General features: G+C 43.3%; 1 protein-coding gene across 1 annotated transcript in view; it reads left to right on the forward strand.

Moving 5' to 3' along the window:
* Positions 1 to 17,369, forward strand: part of dusp22a (dual specificity phosphatase 22a) — a 171,967-nt gene that overhangs the window by 98,107 nt on the left and 56,491 nt on the right. The window contains exons 6-7 of the mRNA XM_068049870.1: positions 3,002 to 3,076; positions 3,218 to 3,389. Of these exons, the coding sequence (XP_067905971.1) occupies positions 3,002 to 3,076; positions 3,218 to 3,389 (247 nt within the window). The remainder of the gene's footprint in view (positions 1 to 3,001; positions 3,077 to 3,217; positions 3,390 to 17,369) is intronic.

Here is a 17,369-nt window from a genome sequence, read left to right on the forward strand (position 1 = left end):
TCAAATTTCATCTTAACCTTCTCTTTTCTAAGGAGAACAACCCCAGCTTCTCCAATCTACCAATGTAACTGGAGTCCCTCATCCCTGGAACCATTCTCGTAAATCTTTCCTGCACCCTCTCTGAAGCCTTCATATCATTCCTAAATTATGGTGACCAGAACTGGACTCATTACTCTATTTATTTGGAATATTTTTGACAGCTAGGCTATTGAGGGAACATACGAACATACGAATTAGGAGGAGTAGGCCACTCGGCCTCTTGAGCCTGCTCTGCCATTCAGTAAGTTCATGGCTGAACTGATTACTCCACATTTCCACCTACCCCCGATAACCTTTCACCCCCTTGCTTATCAAGAATCTATCTACCTCTGCCTTAAAAATATTCAAAGACTCTGCTTCCAATGCCTTTTGAGGAAGGGAATTCCAAAGAGTCACAACCCTCTGAGAGAAAAAATTTCTCGTCATCTCTGTCTTAAATGTCTTATTTCTAAACAGTGACCCCTACTTCTAGATTCTCCCACAAGGGGAAACATCTGTTCCACATCCACCCTGTCAAGACCCCTCAGGATCTTATATGTTTCAATCAAGTCGCCTCTTACTCTTCTAAATTCCAGTGGATACAAGCCTAGCCTGTCCAATCTTTCCTCGAAAGACAGCCCTCCCTTCCAGGTCTTAGTCTAGTAAACCTTCTCTGTACTACCTCCAATGCATTTACATCCTTCCTTAAATAAGGAAACCGGTACCGTACACAGTACTCCAGATGTGGTCTCACCAATGCCCTGTATAGCTGAAGCATAACCTCCCTACTTTTGTATTCAATTCCCCTTGTGATAAACGATAACATTCTATTAGCTTTCCTAATTACATGCTGTACCTTCATACTAACCATTTGCAATTCATGCACTAGGACACCCAGATCCCTCTGCATCTTAGAGCTGTGCAATCTCTCACCATTTAGATAATATGCTTCTTTTTTAATCTTCCTGCCGAAGTGGACAATTTCCCACTTTCCCACATTATACTCCATTTGCCAGGTCTTTGCCCACTCACTTAACCTATCTATATCCCTTTGTAGATCCCTTATTTTCTCTTCACACGTTACTTTCCTACCTATCTTTGTGTCATCAGCAAATTTAGCAACCATATCTTCGGTCCCATCATTTAAGTAATTTATATAAATTGTTAAAAATTGAGGCCCCAGCACAGATCCCTGTGGCACACCACTCGTTACATCTCGCCAACCAGAAAATTACCCATTTATGCCTACTCTGTTTCCTGTTAGCTCGCCAATCTTCTATCCATGCCAATATTGTACCCCCTACACCATGAGCTTTTATTTTCTGCAATAACCTTTGATGTGGCACCTTATCAAATGCCTTCTAAGTAAATCTAAGTACAATGCGGGCGGCACAGTGGCGCAATGGTTAGCACTGCAACCTCACAGCTCCAGCGACCCGGGTTCAGTTCTGGGTACTGCCTGTGCGGAGTTTGCAAGTTCTCCCTGTGACCGCGTGGGTTTCCACTGGGTGGCCTGGTTTCCTCCCACAGCCAAAGACTTGCAGGTTGATAGGTAAATTGGCCATTGTAAATTGTCCCTAGTGTAGGTAGGCGGTAGGAGAATTGAGGGAAGGTAGGGATTAATGTAGGATTAGTATAAATGGGTGGTTGATAGTTGGCACAGACTCAGTGGGCCAAAAGGCCTGTTTCAGTGCTGTATCTCTCTATGACATCCATAGTACATGTAACTCCCTCAAAGAACTCCAATAAATTGGTTAAACATGATTTCCCTTTCACAAAACCACGTTGACTCTGCCTGATTACCTTTGAATTTTTCTAAATGCCTTGCTATAACATCTTTAATAGCTTCTAACATTTTCCCTAAGACAGATGTTAAGCTAACTGCCCTGTAGTTTCCTGCTTTCTGTCTCCCTTCCTTTTTGAATAAAGGAGTTACATTCTACTATTTTCCAATCTAACGGAAACTTCCCCACATCTATGGAATTTTGGAAGATTAAAACTAATGCATCAACTATCTCACTAGCCACTTCTTTTAAGACCCTAAGGTGAAGTACATCAGGACCCGGGGACTTGTCAGCCCACAGCTCCAACAATTTGCTCAGTACCACTTCCCTGGTGATTGTAATTTTCTTGAGTTCCTCCCTCCCTTCCATTTCCTGACTTATAGCTAATACTGGGATGCTACTTGTATCCTCAATAGTGAAGACCCAATGCAAAATACCTGTTCAATTCATCTGCCATCTCCTTATTATCCATTATTAATTCCCCAGACTCACTTTCTATAGGACCAACGCTTACTTTGTTAACTCTTTTCTTTTTTAAATATCTATAGAAACTCTTACTATCTGTCTTTTTATTTCTAGCTAGCTTTCTCTTGTACTCTAATTTTACCTTCCTTATCAATCTTTTAGTCATTCTTTGCTGTTTTTTATATTCTGTCCAGTCTTCTGACCTGCCTCCCATCTTTGCGCAATTATATGCTTTTTGTTTAAGTTTGATACCATATTTAACTATTTTAGTTAACCACGGATGGTGGATGCCACCCTTGGAATTTTTCTTTCTCGTTGAAATGTGTATTCTGAAATATCCCCATAAATGTCTTAAATCCCCTTAAACAATTATTGAGTCCCATTATGAGAGGCAGCGGAGTTGATAATCAATAAATGATACACTGGCCAATACAGATATATTCATGGCAAATTGGCTTCCTCACACCATCAGGCTCAGAAACTGCTCACAGGCGATAGCACTACCCATTGGCTACCAGCCTGTTTTGCACCACTGACGAAGACCAATTGCACGGCCAAAGAATTGTCACATTAAGATGACCTCAAGGTGATACTCTGCAGAGGGAGAGAGCTCTTGGAGAAAATGGACAACATATTTCCAGAAGACCGGCTACCTAGTAATTTTGTATATCAACTGTATTGTGAAATTATCTAAATCAGCTGCTCAATGTAAGTCATTGATTTATGTCTTCTAGGATGCAGTACTTTAAGGAATGTATCAAGTTTATCCACGAATGTCGAATGAATGGAGGAGGGTGCATTGTCCACTGGTAGGTTTCTCATCAGCTGCTCAGCACTGTAAAATTTGGATATCAGTCCACATTCTCTTTTACTTCCTTCATAGGATCATATGGTAAGATGCATTATTAAATGTCTTCTCCTTTGTTATTCCTCCACCTCCCATGGCACAGTTTAGCCGGAGTTTCACGCAGCACAACAGTGGTGGTGGCTTACCTCATGACTGTAACTGACTATGGCTGGGAAGAGTGCTTGTCTGCGGTGAAGGCTGCCCGATCGTACGTCAGCCCAAACTTTGGCTTCCAGCAACAGCTCCAGGAGTTTGAGGCGACTCTTGTCAAAGAGGTAACTGTAGCCTAGAAGCAATGCCTTGGCATCTCTTGAGTTTCAGACTGAAATTATCAATGTGAAAGTCAAATGCAATATGCAATATGCAGATCTATGAATGTATGAGCAACAGAACTCCCCATTTTTCTGTACTGATGTGTGCACTGCCATTGACAGTTTGACATCTAATGGGTGTTATTGTGATTGATGTTGGAAAGGTAAATTAAAAAAGGTTAATTCTTTATAATGAAAATATGTAGGAGTTGCTAGACAAGAAAAGAATCTATCATATTCACCTAACATGTTGCCAGTTGCATGATACAACAATAATGCAGTTTCTGACTCATCACAGCAATTTCTGTCAGTTAGTCTACAACAGACCCAGACATGATGCAAGGTAAACCCCAGTGGTCGAGTACCTTAGTTAGGTACATTTGAAGTATTAAGTAAATTTTTGGGCATTTCCTTATAGGAAGGATATAAAAGCAATAGAAAAGGTGCATTGTAGGTTCACTTGGATGTTAAGAAATATGGCAAATTCCATGATATTGCCACTGAAGGATAGATAGATAGAGGCAGAACTTGCTTTGTTTACAAATATAAATTAATGCATTAAGGGGGAAAAAATCAGCAGCGCTACGCAGACTTGTGTTGATTTCCCGGGGGCAGGCAGAGCCGCAGGCCACTTTCTGTGCAGCCTGTGCAGCGTTCCTCATTGGTATCTTTGAAGAACATCATGTGGGCCATACCCCCAGCACTGTCTGCCCCGGTGAATTCATGTCAATCTGCATTATGCCTCGAGTAGTGGTGCTACGCAAATAAATTTCTCCCCTTAAATTCTGGATAAATGTAAAGCTAAGGCAAGAGAAGATCTAAGATGGCTGTCTGGATTTACAGTGTTTAGTTTCCTGGATAGGGCTTTTGTACTCAGCTTCCATTGAATATTAATGTGTTAATTAAGTGAGGACGCCATTGTTTTACATTTGGTAAATGACAGCTTCCTGTGGATTATTTGACCTGGAGAAAGGATTGCCAAAGGAAGCATTAAGCTATTAGTATGCATTTTTCTAATGTGTGCAAGGGCTTCATCATGCATTCCAGGCAGTTTAAAGGCTAATGGAATATTTAAACTTCAGGCTGAAACACTAGCGAGGAAGAGAAGTCCTGAACCAGGAAAGTGTGGAAAGAAATGATGGTCCTGAGTGGAATGAAAATAAAAGTGACCGCTGAGCTTGTTTTAATATTGGTTAAGGGACTCTAGCTATATTAACTACTGTCAGGAATAGAATTGCAGGCTATTTACCACTTCAATTGTGTCTACCTTGTGTTCCACATCCTTCATATTTAATTTCTGTAACTATATCTAAATCTAGTCCATTCATAATCTGAGTCCCATCTTCAGGTGACAAATAAGATGCAGCAAGCATTAGTGATCTAGGATTATGTGAATTCCAAACGTTCAGAGGCCTCTATAGGGATAGAGAAGTGCAGGGATCCAGCTTCTGGTTCATAAGGGAGGTGAGTACAGGTATAGGAAGTGTGGAATGATCATTACAAGAGGGAATGCTTATTAAACTACCCTAAAATTATATCACATTGATATCAGTGTGTTGTGATAAATAAAAACAGAAAGTGCTGGGAAGTCACAGTTGTTTACAGAAGGAGAAAATTCATTCAGCCGATGAAGACGTCAAGCCAGCTCCTTCCACACACCACATACAAGACTATTCTAAGGTCACCTCTGCCCCACCTACTTAATCAGCTGTGCGAAAGCACTCAATAAATGTTTCCTGATGTCCAATGGTAATCAAATCAAAGTACTTATGCATCCCACATCCAGACAGTTACTTTTCACAGATGATCCCTTACATTCACTCTCCCCTACAACCTTTTGGCACAGGAACCATCTCAAAATCATAGAACATTAGAATACTGAAAAAAGGTTATTTGGTCCATCAAGTCTGCACTGGTGTTTTTTCACCTACTCCCAAGGATCACTCCAATCGCACTCTCTCCCCATACCCTTTAATATTTCTCTTTTTCAAGCAACTATCTTTTAAAGGGGCCTTGCTTCAACACAGTTCACAGCAGAGAATTCCACTTTCCAACCACTCTCTTGCATCCTTCATAATCTTGCAGACTTCTGCCATGTACCTCTTAACCTTCTCAGCTACAATCAAAAAAAGCCTTGCTTTCTTGAGACTGTCTTCATAATTGCAACCATTCACCTTTGGTGTGATAAAACAAGTCTTTATCACAATAATAAAAGCAAAATACTGCAGATGCTGGAAATCTGAAATAAAAACAGAAAGTGCTGGAAATACTCAGCAGGTCTGCAGCATCTGTGGAGAGAGAAGTAGAGTTAACGTTCCAGGTCTGTGACCTTTCATCAAAGCTGGAAAAGATTAAAAATGTAATAGGTTTTAAACAAGTGAAGATGGGGGGGGGGGAGCGGGGAGAACAAAAGGAAAGGTGTCTGATGGGGCAGAGGGCTGGAGAGATTAAATGACAAAGATGTCATGGGACAAAGGCAAAGGGAGTGTTAATGGCTGTGGTACAAGACAAAGCATTAGTCCAGAGAGAGTGTTAATGGCTGAATAATGAACAACTCTTTCCAAAAGCACAACATGAAAAACCAAATTTGCCATGAACACTCTCTCTGGACTACTGCTTTGTCTTTCACCACAACCAGTAGCACTCCCTTTGTCTTTGTCCCATGACATCTTGTCATTTAATCTCTCCTGCCCTCTGCCCTATCACACACCTTTTGTTCTCTTCTCCCCCCCCCATCCCTTCACTTGCTTAAAACCTATTACATTTCTAACCTTTGCCAGTTCTGATGAAAGGTTACAGACCTGAAATGTTCACTCTGTTTTTCTCTCCATAGATGCTGCCAGACCTGCTGAGTATTTCCAGCACTTTCTGTTTTTATTTCAGATTTCCAGCATCTGCAGTATTTTGCTTTTATTATTGTGATAAAGACTTGTTTTATCACACCAAAGGTGAATGGTTGCAATTATGAAGACAGTCTCAAGAAAGCAAGGCTTTTTTTGATTGTAGCTGAGAAGGTTAAGAGGTACATGGCAGAAGTCTGCAAGATTATGAAGGATGCAAGAGAGTGGTTGGAAAGTGGAATTCTCTGCTGTGAACTGTGTTGAAGCAAGGCCCCTTTAAAAGATAGTTGCTTGAAAAAGAGAACTATTAAAGGGTATGGGGAGAGAGTGCGATTGGAGTGATCCTTGGGAGTAGGTGAAAAAACACCAGTGCAGACTTGATGGACCAAATAACCTTTTTTCTAATGTTCTATGATTTTGAGATGGTTCCTGTGCCAAAAGGTTGTAGGGGAGAGTGAATGTAAGGGATCATCTGTGAAAAGTAACTGTCTGGATGTGGGATGCATAAGTACTTTGATTTGATTACCATTGGACATCAGGAAACATTTATTGAGTGCTTTCGCACAGCTGATTAAGTAGGTGGGGCAGAGGTGACCTTAGAATAGTCTTGTATGTGGTGTGTGGAAGGAGCTGGCTTGACGCCTTCATCGGCTGAATGAGTTTTCTCCTTCTGTAAACAACTGTGACTTCCCATAAGTGAGCATCAGTGGGTCAATACCTCTCTTTATCCGTGCTATTCCCTCTCCCACCCTGCCCCCAACCCAGCAAATGGTACAATTGCATTTTTTTTGTTGGGGAATGGAAATTCAGATCCTTTACACACAGAAAGTTATTAATGCCAAAATAAGCAGCAGCAGAATTGAAACTAAAGCAAGGGTTAGCAGGTGCTCTCAACTGACAATAATAGCAAACATATCAGGCGGAGGTCAATGAGCATACAGACTGCAACATTGCGAACATAGGAAATAGAAGCAGGAGGAGGCCATTCAGCCCCTCGAACCTGCTCCATCATTCAACTAGATCATGGCTGATCTTCTACCTCAATGCCAGTTTCTCGCACTTGCCCCATATCCTTGATATCTTTAATAACTATCCATCTCTGTCTTGAGTATACTCAATGACTGAACCACCACAGCCCACTGTGGTTGAGAATTCTAAAGATTCACCACCCTCTGAAGGATGAAATTCCTCCACATCTCAGTCCTAAATAGCCTACCTCTTATTCTGAGACTGTGTCCCCTGGTTATAGACCCCCCACAGCCAGGGGAAACATCCTGCCTGCAACCATCCTGTCAATCCCTGTAAGAATTTTGTATGCCTCGATGAAATCACCTCTCATTCTTCTAAACTCTAGAGCATATAGACCCAGTCTCCTCAATCTGCCCTCATAGGACAATCCCACCATCCCAGGGATCAGTCTGGTGAACCTTCGTTGCACTCCCTCTATGGCAAGTATATCTTTCCTTAGGTAAGGAAATCAAAGCAGTACACAATACTCCAGGTGTAGTCTTACCAAGGTTCTATACAATTGCAGCTAGACTTTACTCCTGTACTCAAATCCTCTTGCAATGAAGGCCAACATACCATTTGCCTTCCTAATTGCTTGCTGCACCCGCATGTTAGTTTTCAGTGACTTATGAACAAAGACACCCTGGTCCCTTTGAACATCAACACTTCCTAACCTCTCGCCATTTAAGAAATACTCTGCATTCTGTTTCTCCTACCAAAGTGGATAAGTTCACATTTTTCCACATTATATTCCATCTTCCATGTTCTTGCCCAATTACGTGGCCTGTCTAAATCCCCTTGAAGCCTCTTTGCATCCTCCTCACAAATCACATTCCTACCTAGTTTTGTGTCATCAGCAAACTTTATAGATTGTGTATAGATGGGGTCCAAACACTGATCCTTGTGGTACTTCACTAGTCACAGCCTGCCAACCTGAGAATCACCTGTTTCTTCCTACTGTCTGTTTTCTGTCCATTAACCAATTCTCAATCCATGCCAGTGTATTACCCTCAATCCCATGTGCTCTAATTTTGTTTACGAACCTCCTGAGTGAGACCTTATCAAAAGCCTCCTGAAAATTCAAATACACCACATCCACTGGTTCCCCCTTATCCATTCTGCTAGTTACACCCTCAAAAATTCTAACAGCTTTGTCAAATATCAATTTCCTTTCCTAAAACTCTGCCCAATCCTACTATAATTTCCAAGTGTCCAGTTATCACTTCCTTTATAATAGATTCTAGCATTTTCTCTACTACTGATGTCAGGCTAACAGGTCTGTAGCTCCCCGTTTTCTTAAATAGCAGGGTTGCATTTGCTACCTTCCAATCTGCAGGAACCGTTCCAGAATTAATAGAATTTTGGAAAATGGCCACCAATGCATCCACTATCTCTACAGCCACCTCTTTAAACACTCCAGGATGTAGGCCATCAGGTCCAGGGGATTTATCAACTTTCAGTCCCATTAATTTCTCCAGTACTACTTTTTGACAAATACTAATTTCTTTCAGTTCCTCATTCTCGCTAGTCCCTTGGTTCTCTAGCATTCCTGGGAGGTTTTCTGTATCTTCCTCTGTGAAGACAGACACAAAGTATTTGTTTAGTTTCTCTGCCATTTCCTTATTCCCCATAAATTATCCTGTCGCTGTCTGTAGTGGGCCCACATTTGTCTTTGCTAATCTATTCCTTTTTTACATACCTAAATAAGCTTTTACACCCTGTTTTTATGTTTCTCGTTAGTTTACTTTCATATTCTATTTCTCTTCCTTTATCAGTTTCTTGGTCCTCCTTTTCTGAATCCTAAAGTGCTCCCAATCCTCAGGCTAACTACTTTTTTTGGCAACCTTCCTTTGATCTGATACAATCTTTAACTTCTCTTGTTAGTCATGATTGGATCACCTTTCCTGATGGTTTTTGTGCCTCAAAGGAATGTAAATTTGATGTAAACCATGTAATAGTTCTTTAAATGCTAGACATTGCCTGTCTACCATTATACTTTTCAATGCCGTTTCCCGATCTACCACAGCCAATTTGACCCTCATACCTTCATAGTTTCCTTTCGATTTAAGACCCGAATTTTGGATTGAACGACATCACTTTCAAACTTAATGTAAAATTCTATCATATTATGGTCACTCTTCCCTAGAGGCTCCTTTACAATGTGATTATTAATTCGGCCCTTCTCATTGCACAATATTCAATCTAAAATAGCCCATCCTCTAGTTGGTTCTTCAACGCACTGTTCTAGAAAACCATTTCATATACATTCCAGGAATTTGTCCTCAACAGCATTAGTGCTAATTGGGTTTACCCAGTCTATATGTAGATTGAAATCCCCCATGATCACTGTATTATCCTTGTTACATGACCTCTAATTTCCTGATTTATACTGTGCCTTACATTACCACTACTGTTTGGTGGCTTATAACCAACTCCTACCAATGTTTGCTGCCCCTTGCGGTTTCTTAACTCCACCCAAAGTGATTCTACATCTTGATCTTCTGCTCTCTCACTCGTGTACTGATCTCATTCTTTTATTAACAGTGCTACTACACCCCCTTTGCCTTTTTGCCTATCCTTCCTAAATGTTGAATACCCTTGGGCATTCAGCTCCCAGCCTTGGTCACCCTGTAGCCAAATCTCCGTAATCATACCTGTTTACTTACATTTGTACCGTCAATAAGGGATACGGTGGGAGCACGGGTAAGTGGATCTGAGTCCACGAAAAGATCAGCCATGATCTTGTTGAATGGCGGAGCAGGCTCGAGGGGCCGGACGGTCTACTCCTGCTCCTAGTTCTTATGATCTTATGATCAATTCATCTACCATTTTGCGAATCCCATGTGCATTCAGATAGAGTTCTTTAATTCTGTCTTTTTATTATTTTCACAATCTCTAGCCTTATCTGCTGGAACACTTTTAATTTTGTATGCTTTGTTCCTCCCTGCCAGCCTCACATTATCAATAATAACAGAAAAATAAGGGCAAACTTTTTAAGATAGATGAGACAGAAATGTATGGAGTTATGTTAGACTGTGTATATTTATGTTGCATTGGAATGTAGAGTGTGTCCTTAGGCAACAGAGTTGTGTCTCTATATAGAGCAAAAGCAGTTCCAACACCACAGTCAGTGCAGTATAGAACTTTATTCATATCCTTCCTGTTTCAAATTACTGAGGATCTCCAAATGAGTAGGTTTAGTCTAGGAGAATTGAAGTGCATTTAAAGTCCAGCATCAATGATGAAGATCTTAATGACTCTGAAATATTTTTTGTGCCATTGTGGTAGGTTGGTGGAATGCAGCCAAAGATATTGCATTTTTAAAATATTCTTTCATGGGGTGTGGCCATCACGGCCAGGCCAGCATTTGTTGCCTATCCCCAGTTGCTGTTGAGAAGGTGATGGTGAGCTGCCTTCTTGAACCACTGCAGTCCATCTGCTGTGGGTACGTCCACAGTGCTGTTAGGGAGAGTATTCCAGGATTTTGATCCAGTGACAGTGAAGGAACGGTGATATATTTCCAAGTCAGGATGGTGTGTGACTTGGAGGGGAACTTGCAGCTGGTGGTGTTCCCATGGATCTGCTGTCCTTTTCCTTTTAGGTGGAAGAGCTCGCGGGTCTGGAAGGTGTTGTTGCTGAGTTGCTGAAGTGCATCTTGTATATGGTACACACTGCTGCCACTGTGCGTTGGTGGTGGAGGCAGCGAATGTTTAAGCTGGTGGATGGGGTGCCGATCAAGCAGGCTGCTTTGTCTTGGATGGTGTCGGGCTTCTTGAGTGTTGGAGCCGTACTCATCCAGGCAAGTGGGGAGTATTCCATCACACTCTTGACTTGTGCTTTGTAGATGGTGGATAGGCATTGGAGAGACAGGATGTGAGTTATTCGCTGCAGGATTCCTAGCCTCTGACCTGCTTTTGTAGCCACAGCACTTATGTGGCTGCTCCAGTTCAGTTTCTGGTCAATGGTAAACCCCAGGCTGTCGATAGTGGGGGATTCAGCGATGGTAATGCCATTGAATGTCAAGGGGAGATGGTTAGATTCTCTTATTGGAGATACTCATTGTCTGGCACTTGTGTGGTGCAAATGTAACTTGCCACTTATCAGCCCAAGCCTGAATGTTGTCCAGGTCTTGCTGCATATGGACACGGACTGCTTCAGTATCTGCAGAGTTGTAAATGGTACTGAACGTTGTGCAATCATCAGCAAACATCCCCACTTCTGACCTTATGATGGAGGGAAGGTCATCGATGAAACAGCTGAAGATGGTTTGGTCTAGGATGCTACCCTGAGGAACTCCTGTTGCAATGACTTGGGGCCGAGAGGATTGGCCTCCAACAACCACAACCATCTTCCTTTGTGCTAGGTATGACTCCAACCAGAAGAGGTTTTCCCTTGATTGCCATTGACTTCAGTTTGGCCAGGGATCCTTGATGCCACACTCTGTCAAATGCTGCCTTGTTATCCAAGGCAATTGCTCTCACCTCACCTCTTGCGTTCAGCTCTTTTGTCCATGTTTGGACCAAGGCTGTATGAGGTCAGGAGCCCAGTGGTCCTGGCAGAACCCAAACTGATCATCGGTGAGCAGGTTATTGCTATTTAAGTGGCGCTTGATGATCGAAAATAGGTTAATGGGGCAGTAATTGGATTTGTCCTGCTTTTTTGCACATGTCATACCTGGGCAATTTTAGCTGTACTGGAACAGCGTGGCTAGAGGCACGGCTAGTTTCGGAGCACAAGTCTTCAGTACAATTGCTGGAATATTGTTAGAACCCATAGCTTTAGCAGTATCCACTGCATTCAGCCATTTCTTGATATCACTTGGAGTGAATTGGATTGGCTGAAGACTGGCATCTGTGATGCTGGAGACCTCAAGAGGAAGCTGAGATGGATCATCCACTCAACACATCTGGCTGAAGGTGGTTGCAAATGCTTCAGCCTTTTCTTTTGCACTGATGTTCTGGGCTCCTCTATCATTGAGGATAGGGATGTTTGTGGAGCCTCCTTCTCTGTTACTGTTTTATTGTTCACCACCTTTCACAACTGTATGTGGCAGGTCTGCAGAACTTAGATCTGCTCCATTGGTTATGGGATTGCTAAGCCCTGTCTATAACATGTTGCTTCAGCTGTTTGGCATGCAAGTAGTCCTGTGTTGTAGCTTCACTGGGTTGACACCTCATTTTTAGATATGCCCAGTGCTGCTGCTCCTGGCATGCTCTCCTGCACTCCTCATTGAACCAGGGTTGGTTCTCCTGGCTTGACGGTAATGGTAGAGTAGGGGATATGCCAGGCCATGAGGCTACAGATTGTGTTTGAGTACAATTCTACTGCTGCTGATGGTCCACAGTGCCTCATGGATGCCCAGTTTTGAGCTGCTCGATCTGTTCTGAATCTATCCCATTTAGCATGGTGGTAGTACCACACAACACAATATTGAGTATCCTCAGTGAAGACGGGTCTTTGTTTTCACAAGGATTGTGCAGTGGTCACTATTACCAATACTGTCATGGACAGATGCATCTGCAATAGATAGATTGTTGAGGACAAGGTCTTGTAGGTCTTTCCCCCTTGTTGGTTCCCTCACCACCTGCTGCAGACCCAATCTGGCAGCTATGTCCTTCAGGACTTGGCCAGCTTGCTCGGTAGAGGTGCTACCGAGCCACTCTTGGTGATGGGTAATGAAGTCCCCCACCCAGAGTACATTCTGTGCCCTTTCCACCCTCAAGTGTGTTCAACATGGAGGAGTACTGATTCATCAGCTGAACAAGGGTAGGAGGTGGTAAACAGCACGTTTCCTTGTCCATGTTTGACCCGATGACATGAGACTTCATGGGGTCTGGAGTCAATGTTGAGGACACCCAGGGCAACTCTCTCTCAACTGTATACCACTGTGCGTCCACCTCTGGTAGGTCTGTCCTGCCAGTGGGACAGGACATACCCAGGAATGGTGATGCTGAACTGAGCTTCAAGAAGTATTTCCACTGGCTCTCTCTGACAGAAGATTTCATGGATAAACATATTGTGAGATTGAGAGCACATGAATAAAAACATTTAGGAAATATTTGAAGTCTTACTTTTAGTTACTGAGCTTATGTTGTGATGCATGTGACCATAGCTGATAGCAAACTGAATAGAATTGAAAAACTGAACTGAATTTGGATTAGAATGTGACTGACCTTGATCACATTTAGGTTCTTAAAAATATATACTTTACGAGCAACATCAAAGAAAGACAGAGGCATTGCATGAGATAGCTATTCCCAGCTGAACAATGACAGATTGGTGCAATGACTTATACTAGATGCTGCCATCACATGGAGTATTACCATAAGGCAGTGCTTGACACCAAGAATACTCTCTCACCAGGACCAAAAGATGGTTCCTAGTACAGGCCCTACAACCTTCTGAGATCTTTGCACTCCTTCAACTCAAGCCTCTTGCACGTCCCAATTTCCACCACTCCACAATTGGAGACTGTACCTTCAGCTGCCTAAGCTCAAGGCTCTGGAATTCACTCCTTAAATCTCTGTGCCTCTCTACCTCATCCTCCTTTAAGTTGTTCCTTAAAACCTACCTCTTTGACCAAGCTGTTGGTCACCTGACCTAAAATGTGGCTTGGTGTCCAATTTAGTTTGATGACACTCATGTGAAGTGCTTTGGGATATTTTACAATGCTAAAGGTGCTATATAAATGCAAGTTGTTGTTGTTGTTATCCCTTCCCTAAAGGGGATTAATGAACCAGTTGGTTCAAGAATAGCAGATCTGGATCCCAGGCTACATCCAAAGTCTATGCAAAGTTGGTAACAGCAGTCTTCCATCTGGAAGATCAGTTGTTGGGATGTTCACTTATTACATGGAACCCCTGCCAGCACAATACCACTGGTAGCTTTAGATTTATTGGTGAGCTCAGCACAGATGCCTAATATGTCTACAAGTGGAAGCTCCACAAGTAGAGTTGTTCATTAGAGGGATTACAAATAATTATTGCCATTACCTCTCTCATATCTTCACAACAGACAGAACTGCCAGTCAAACCCACTACCCCACAAAAGACCCCATGACGTTACTGACGTAAGGGCGTGAATCTTAACATGGAAGAGTGCGTAGGTTTGGGTGTGGGGAAGAAGTTGGGCGGGTTAAAACCAGCAAAATTGACAGTATGATGGGAAGCTGGCTCCAACCCACTGACCTCCGCATTTGACTCCAGCGCATTAGGCTGCCTGCGCACAAACAAACCCCTTGGGAGACTCAATATCCATATTGTAATTGCTCAATTAGCTACTGTGGTTAGACCAAGGCTTTCCCGGACTTCCTGAAACTCGGCCAGTGGAAGCAGGGTGAGCATACAGCAGCAATCGATGGGACTGAAGCAATCTCAGGCAAATATTCCAATAAATACTCAGCACTCACCCTGCTTTCTTACCTCCTGGTGACAAAGGGTTTGTTCACAGTACCTATGCTGAGAGGTTATGTTGTACAATTTAGAGGTTACTTGCTGCACTTTGGAGGGTTGCTGTATAACATCAGGATGGGTGCTGCTTATGTGGCCTTAGATTGGACCTTAGATGAGGACCAAGGTGACCAGCAACAGGACCAGAAACAGCACACACAGCAGGCTGCTGTGAGAGGACCAGCAGAGAGGGAACCAGCAGACACGTGCAGGAGACACTACCCACAAAACGGGGTCTACAAACAGAGGCTCAGTTTCTTTGACATGTCTGAACAACTGTGCCAGGCATCTGCAGCCTCCTGGAAGAAAATCTGCTCCCTGCCGGACCTGGTGGTCACGCGTTACCAGTGGCTGTTAAAGTCATCACTACCCTCAACAGTTTTGCCTCTGGATCCTTCCAGGGCTCTGCCGCTGACATATCCAGCATCTCCCAAGTGGCCAGGCACAGATGCATAGGACAAGTGACTGATGACTTGTTTTCCAGTGCTGGCAATTATGTCAATTTTATGACCAATGATGCCAGTTATAATGGGTGGGTGCTTGGGTTTGCAGCTCTGGCTGCCATCCCACAGGTGCAGTGCTGCACACATGCGGCAATCCACACCCCCACCCCAGAACAACCAGGAGTACTCGTCAGCTGCGAGCAATTCCACTCCATCAATATAGAGCTGGTATGCAACCACAAAAAGACCTTTATATTGGTGTGCGCATATTCTCAGGCAGCTGCCATGATGCTTTTGCCCTGTGCCAGTCCATCCTCTCTGTTCTCATTGCACCTGGTAGCAGACTTAAGAGGTGTCTGTGAGACAACAAGGGCTACCCACTGCAAACTTAGCTCATGACAGCTATCGGAAATCGGACACTGAAGCCCAACAGCACTACAGTGAATGCCATCTCACCAGCAGATCTGTGATTGAACAGGCCATTGACATGCTGAAGATGCTTAATACACAGCAGCTGGGTTTTCAGAGTGGTCAGGGTTTGTGCTATAATGCGTCTTGGACCAGTAGGAGGAACAGGATGAACAGCTTAGATCCTCCAATGGATGATTCAGAGGAGAATGGCGGCAATGCACCCATAGCTGCTCACATTGCTGCTTGGGATGCAAAGTTCACTTAGATTGCACCAGTGCATCCATTTCACCAGAAAATGCAACAGCCCATGCTTCCCTCTCCCCTTCCTCCAACACCCAAGAATGGACACACTGGAAAGTGGTGAAAATGAATAACATTTATTCAAGCTAAATAAATAAAAAAAACTTATTAAAACATTTTCTCAGACGCTCACGCATATACCCATGTGCAACTACAAAACCTTTATCTTTTTCACCTCAGGTCACATGGTGCAACACCTGTGGCTTCAGCAGAAGTCATAGAGTCATATCGGCCGGAAGGAGGCCATTCGGCCTATTGGGCCTATGCCAGCTCTCTGTAGAGCAATCCGGTCAGTCCCATTCCCTCATTCTATGCACATGGCCCTGAAAATTTATTTTCCTCATGTACCTGTCCAATTTCCTTTTGAAATCATTGATGGTCTCTGCTTCCATCACCCTCATAGGCAGCGGGTTCCAGGTCATTACAACTCGCTGCATAAAAGTTCTTCCTCACATCCTCTCTGCTTCTCTTGCCTAAAATCTGTGTCACCTAGTCCTTGTACCATCAGTTAATGGGAACATCTTTTCTTTGTCTACCTCATATAAACCTGTCATAATTTTATACACCTCTATCAGACTCCCCCTCAATCTCTTTTGTTCCAAGGAGAACAACCCCAGCTTCTCCACCTAACCTTGTAGATAAATTCCCTCATCCCTGGAACCATTCTGGAAAATCTCCTCTGCACGTGCTCAAGAACTCTCACATCCTTCCTAAAGTGTGGTGACCAGCGCTGGACGTAATACTCTACTTGTGGCCTAACCAGAGCTTCATAACGGTTCAGCATAACTTCCTTGTTTTTGTATTCAATACCTCTATTTATGAAGCCCAAGATCCCGTATGCTTTGCTAACTACTCTCTCAATATATCCTGCCACCTTCAAATATCTATGCACAAGAACCCCCTCTGTCCCTGCACACTCTTTAGAACTGTGCCATTAAGTATATATTGCCTCTCCCTATCCCTTCTGCCAAAATGTCAAGCAGTCTGACAGGTAGAGGCAGGCTGCTTATGTCACTGGTCTGACTGTTGAGATGCTCTTGGCTGATGTCCTCTGGGTTTTGGAACTTGTGAGGGCCCTGTGAAAGATTGCTCGACCTGCACCTGTGCAGGAGCAAACTTGACCATCCGTAGACAAGGCAGCATGTGGGGTACTGACTGAGAGGTGGGCTGTGGGTGAGAAGTTGAAGCATTTTGAGTGGCGTCTCCACTTACATGATCCGTTTCATCATTATCCCTTTCATGGCCTAGCTGCACGTCACTTCCGCCATTCTGCTGGAGAACACTTTAGTGCAAATCAGTGCGGCTCTGTAATGCCATGGCTAAAGTATCTGTCAACGTTTTTAAGGTGGCAGACATGTTAGCATCTAGAGTCTGCACGGTGGTGTTGAAGTGTGCATGGACTCATTTAATTGGAGTATATGACGGTCCATGGCACTGGCTACACTATCCATGGAAGATCACATCAAATGAGTGACATGCGACATCACTGCCCTC

Source organism: Heterodontus francisci, chromosome 17, assembly GCF_036365525.1.
Source record: "Heterodontus francisci isolate sHetFra1 chromosome 17, sHetFra1.hap1, whole genome shotgun sequence".
Taxonomy (NCBI): Eukaryota; Metazoa; Chordata; class Chondrichthyes; order Heterodontiformes; family Heterodontidae; genus Heterodontus; species Heterodontus francisci.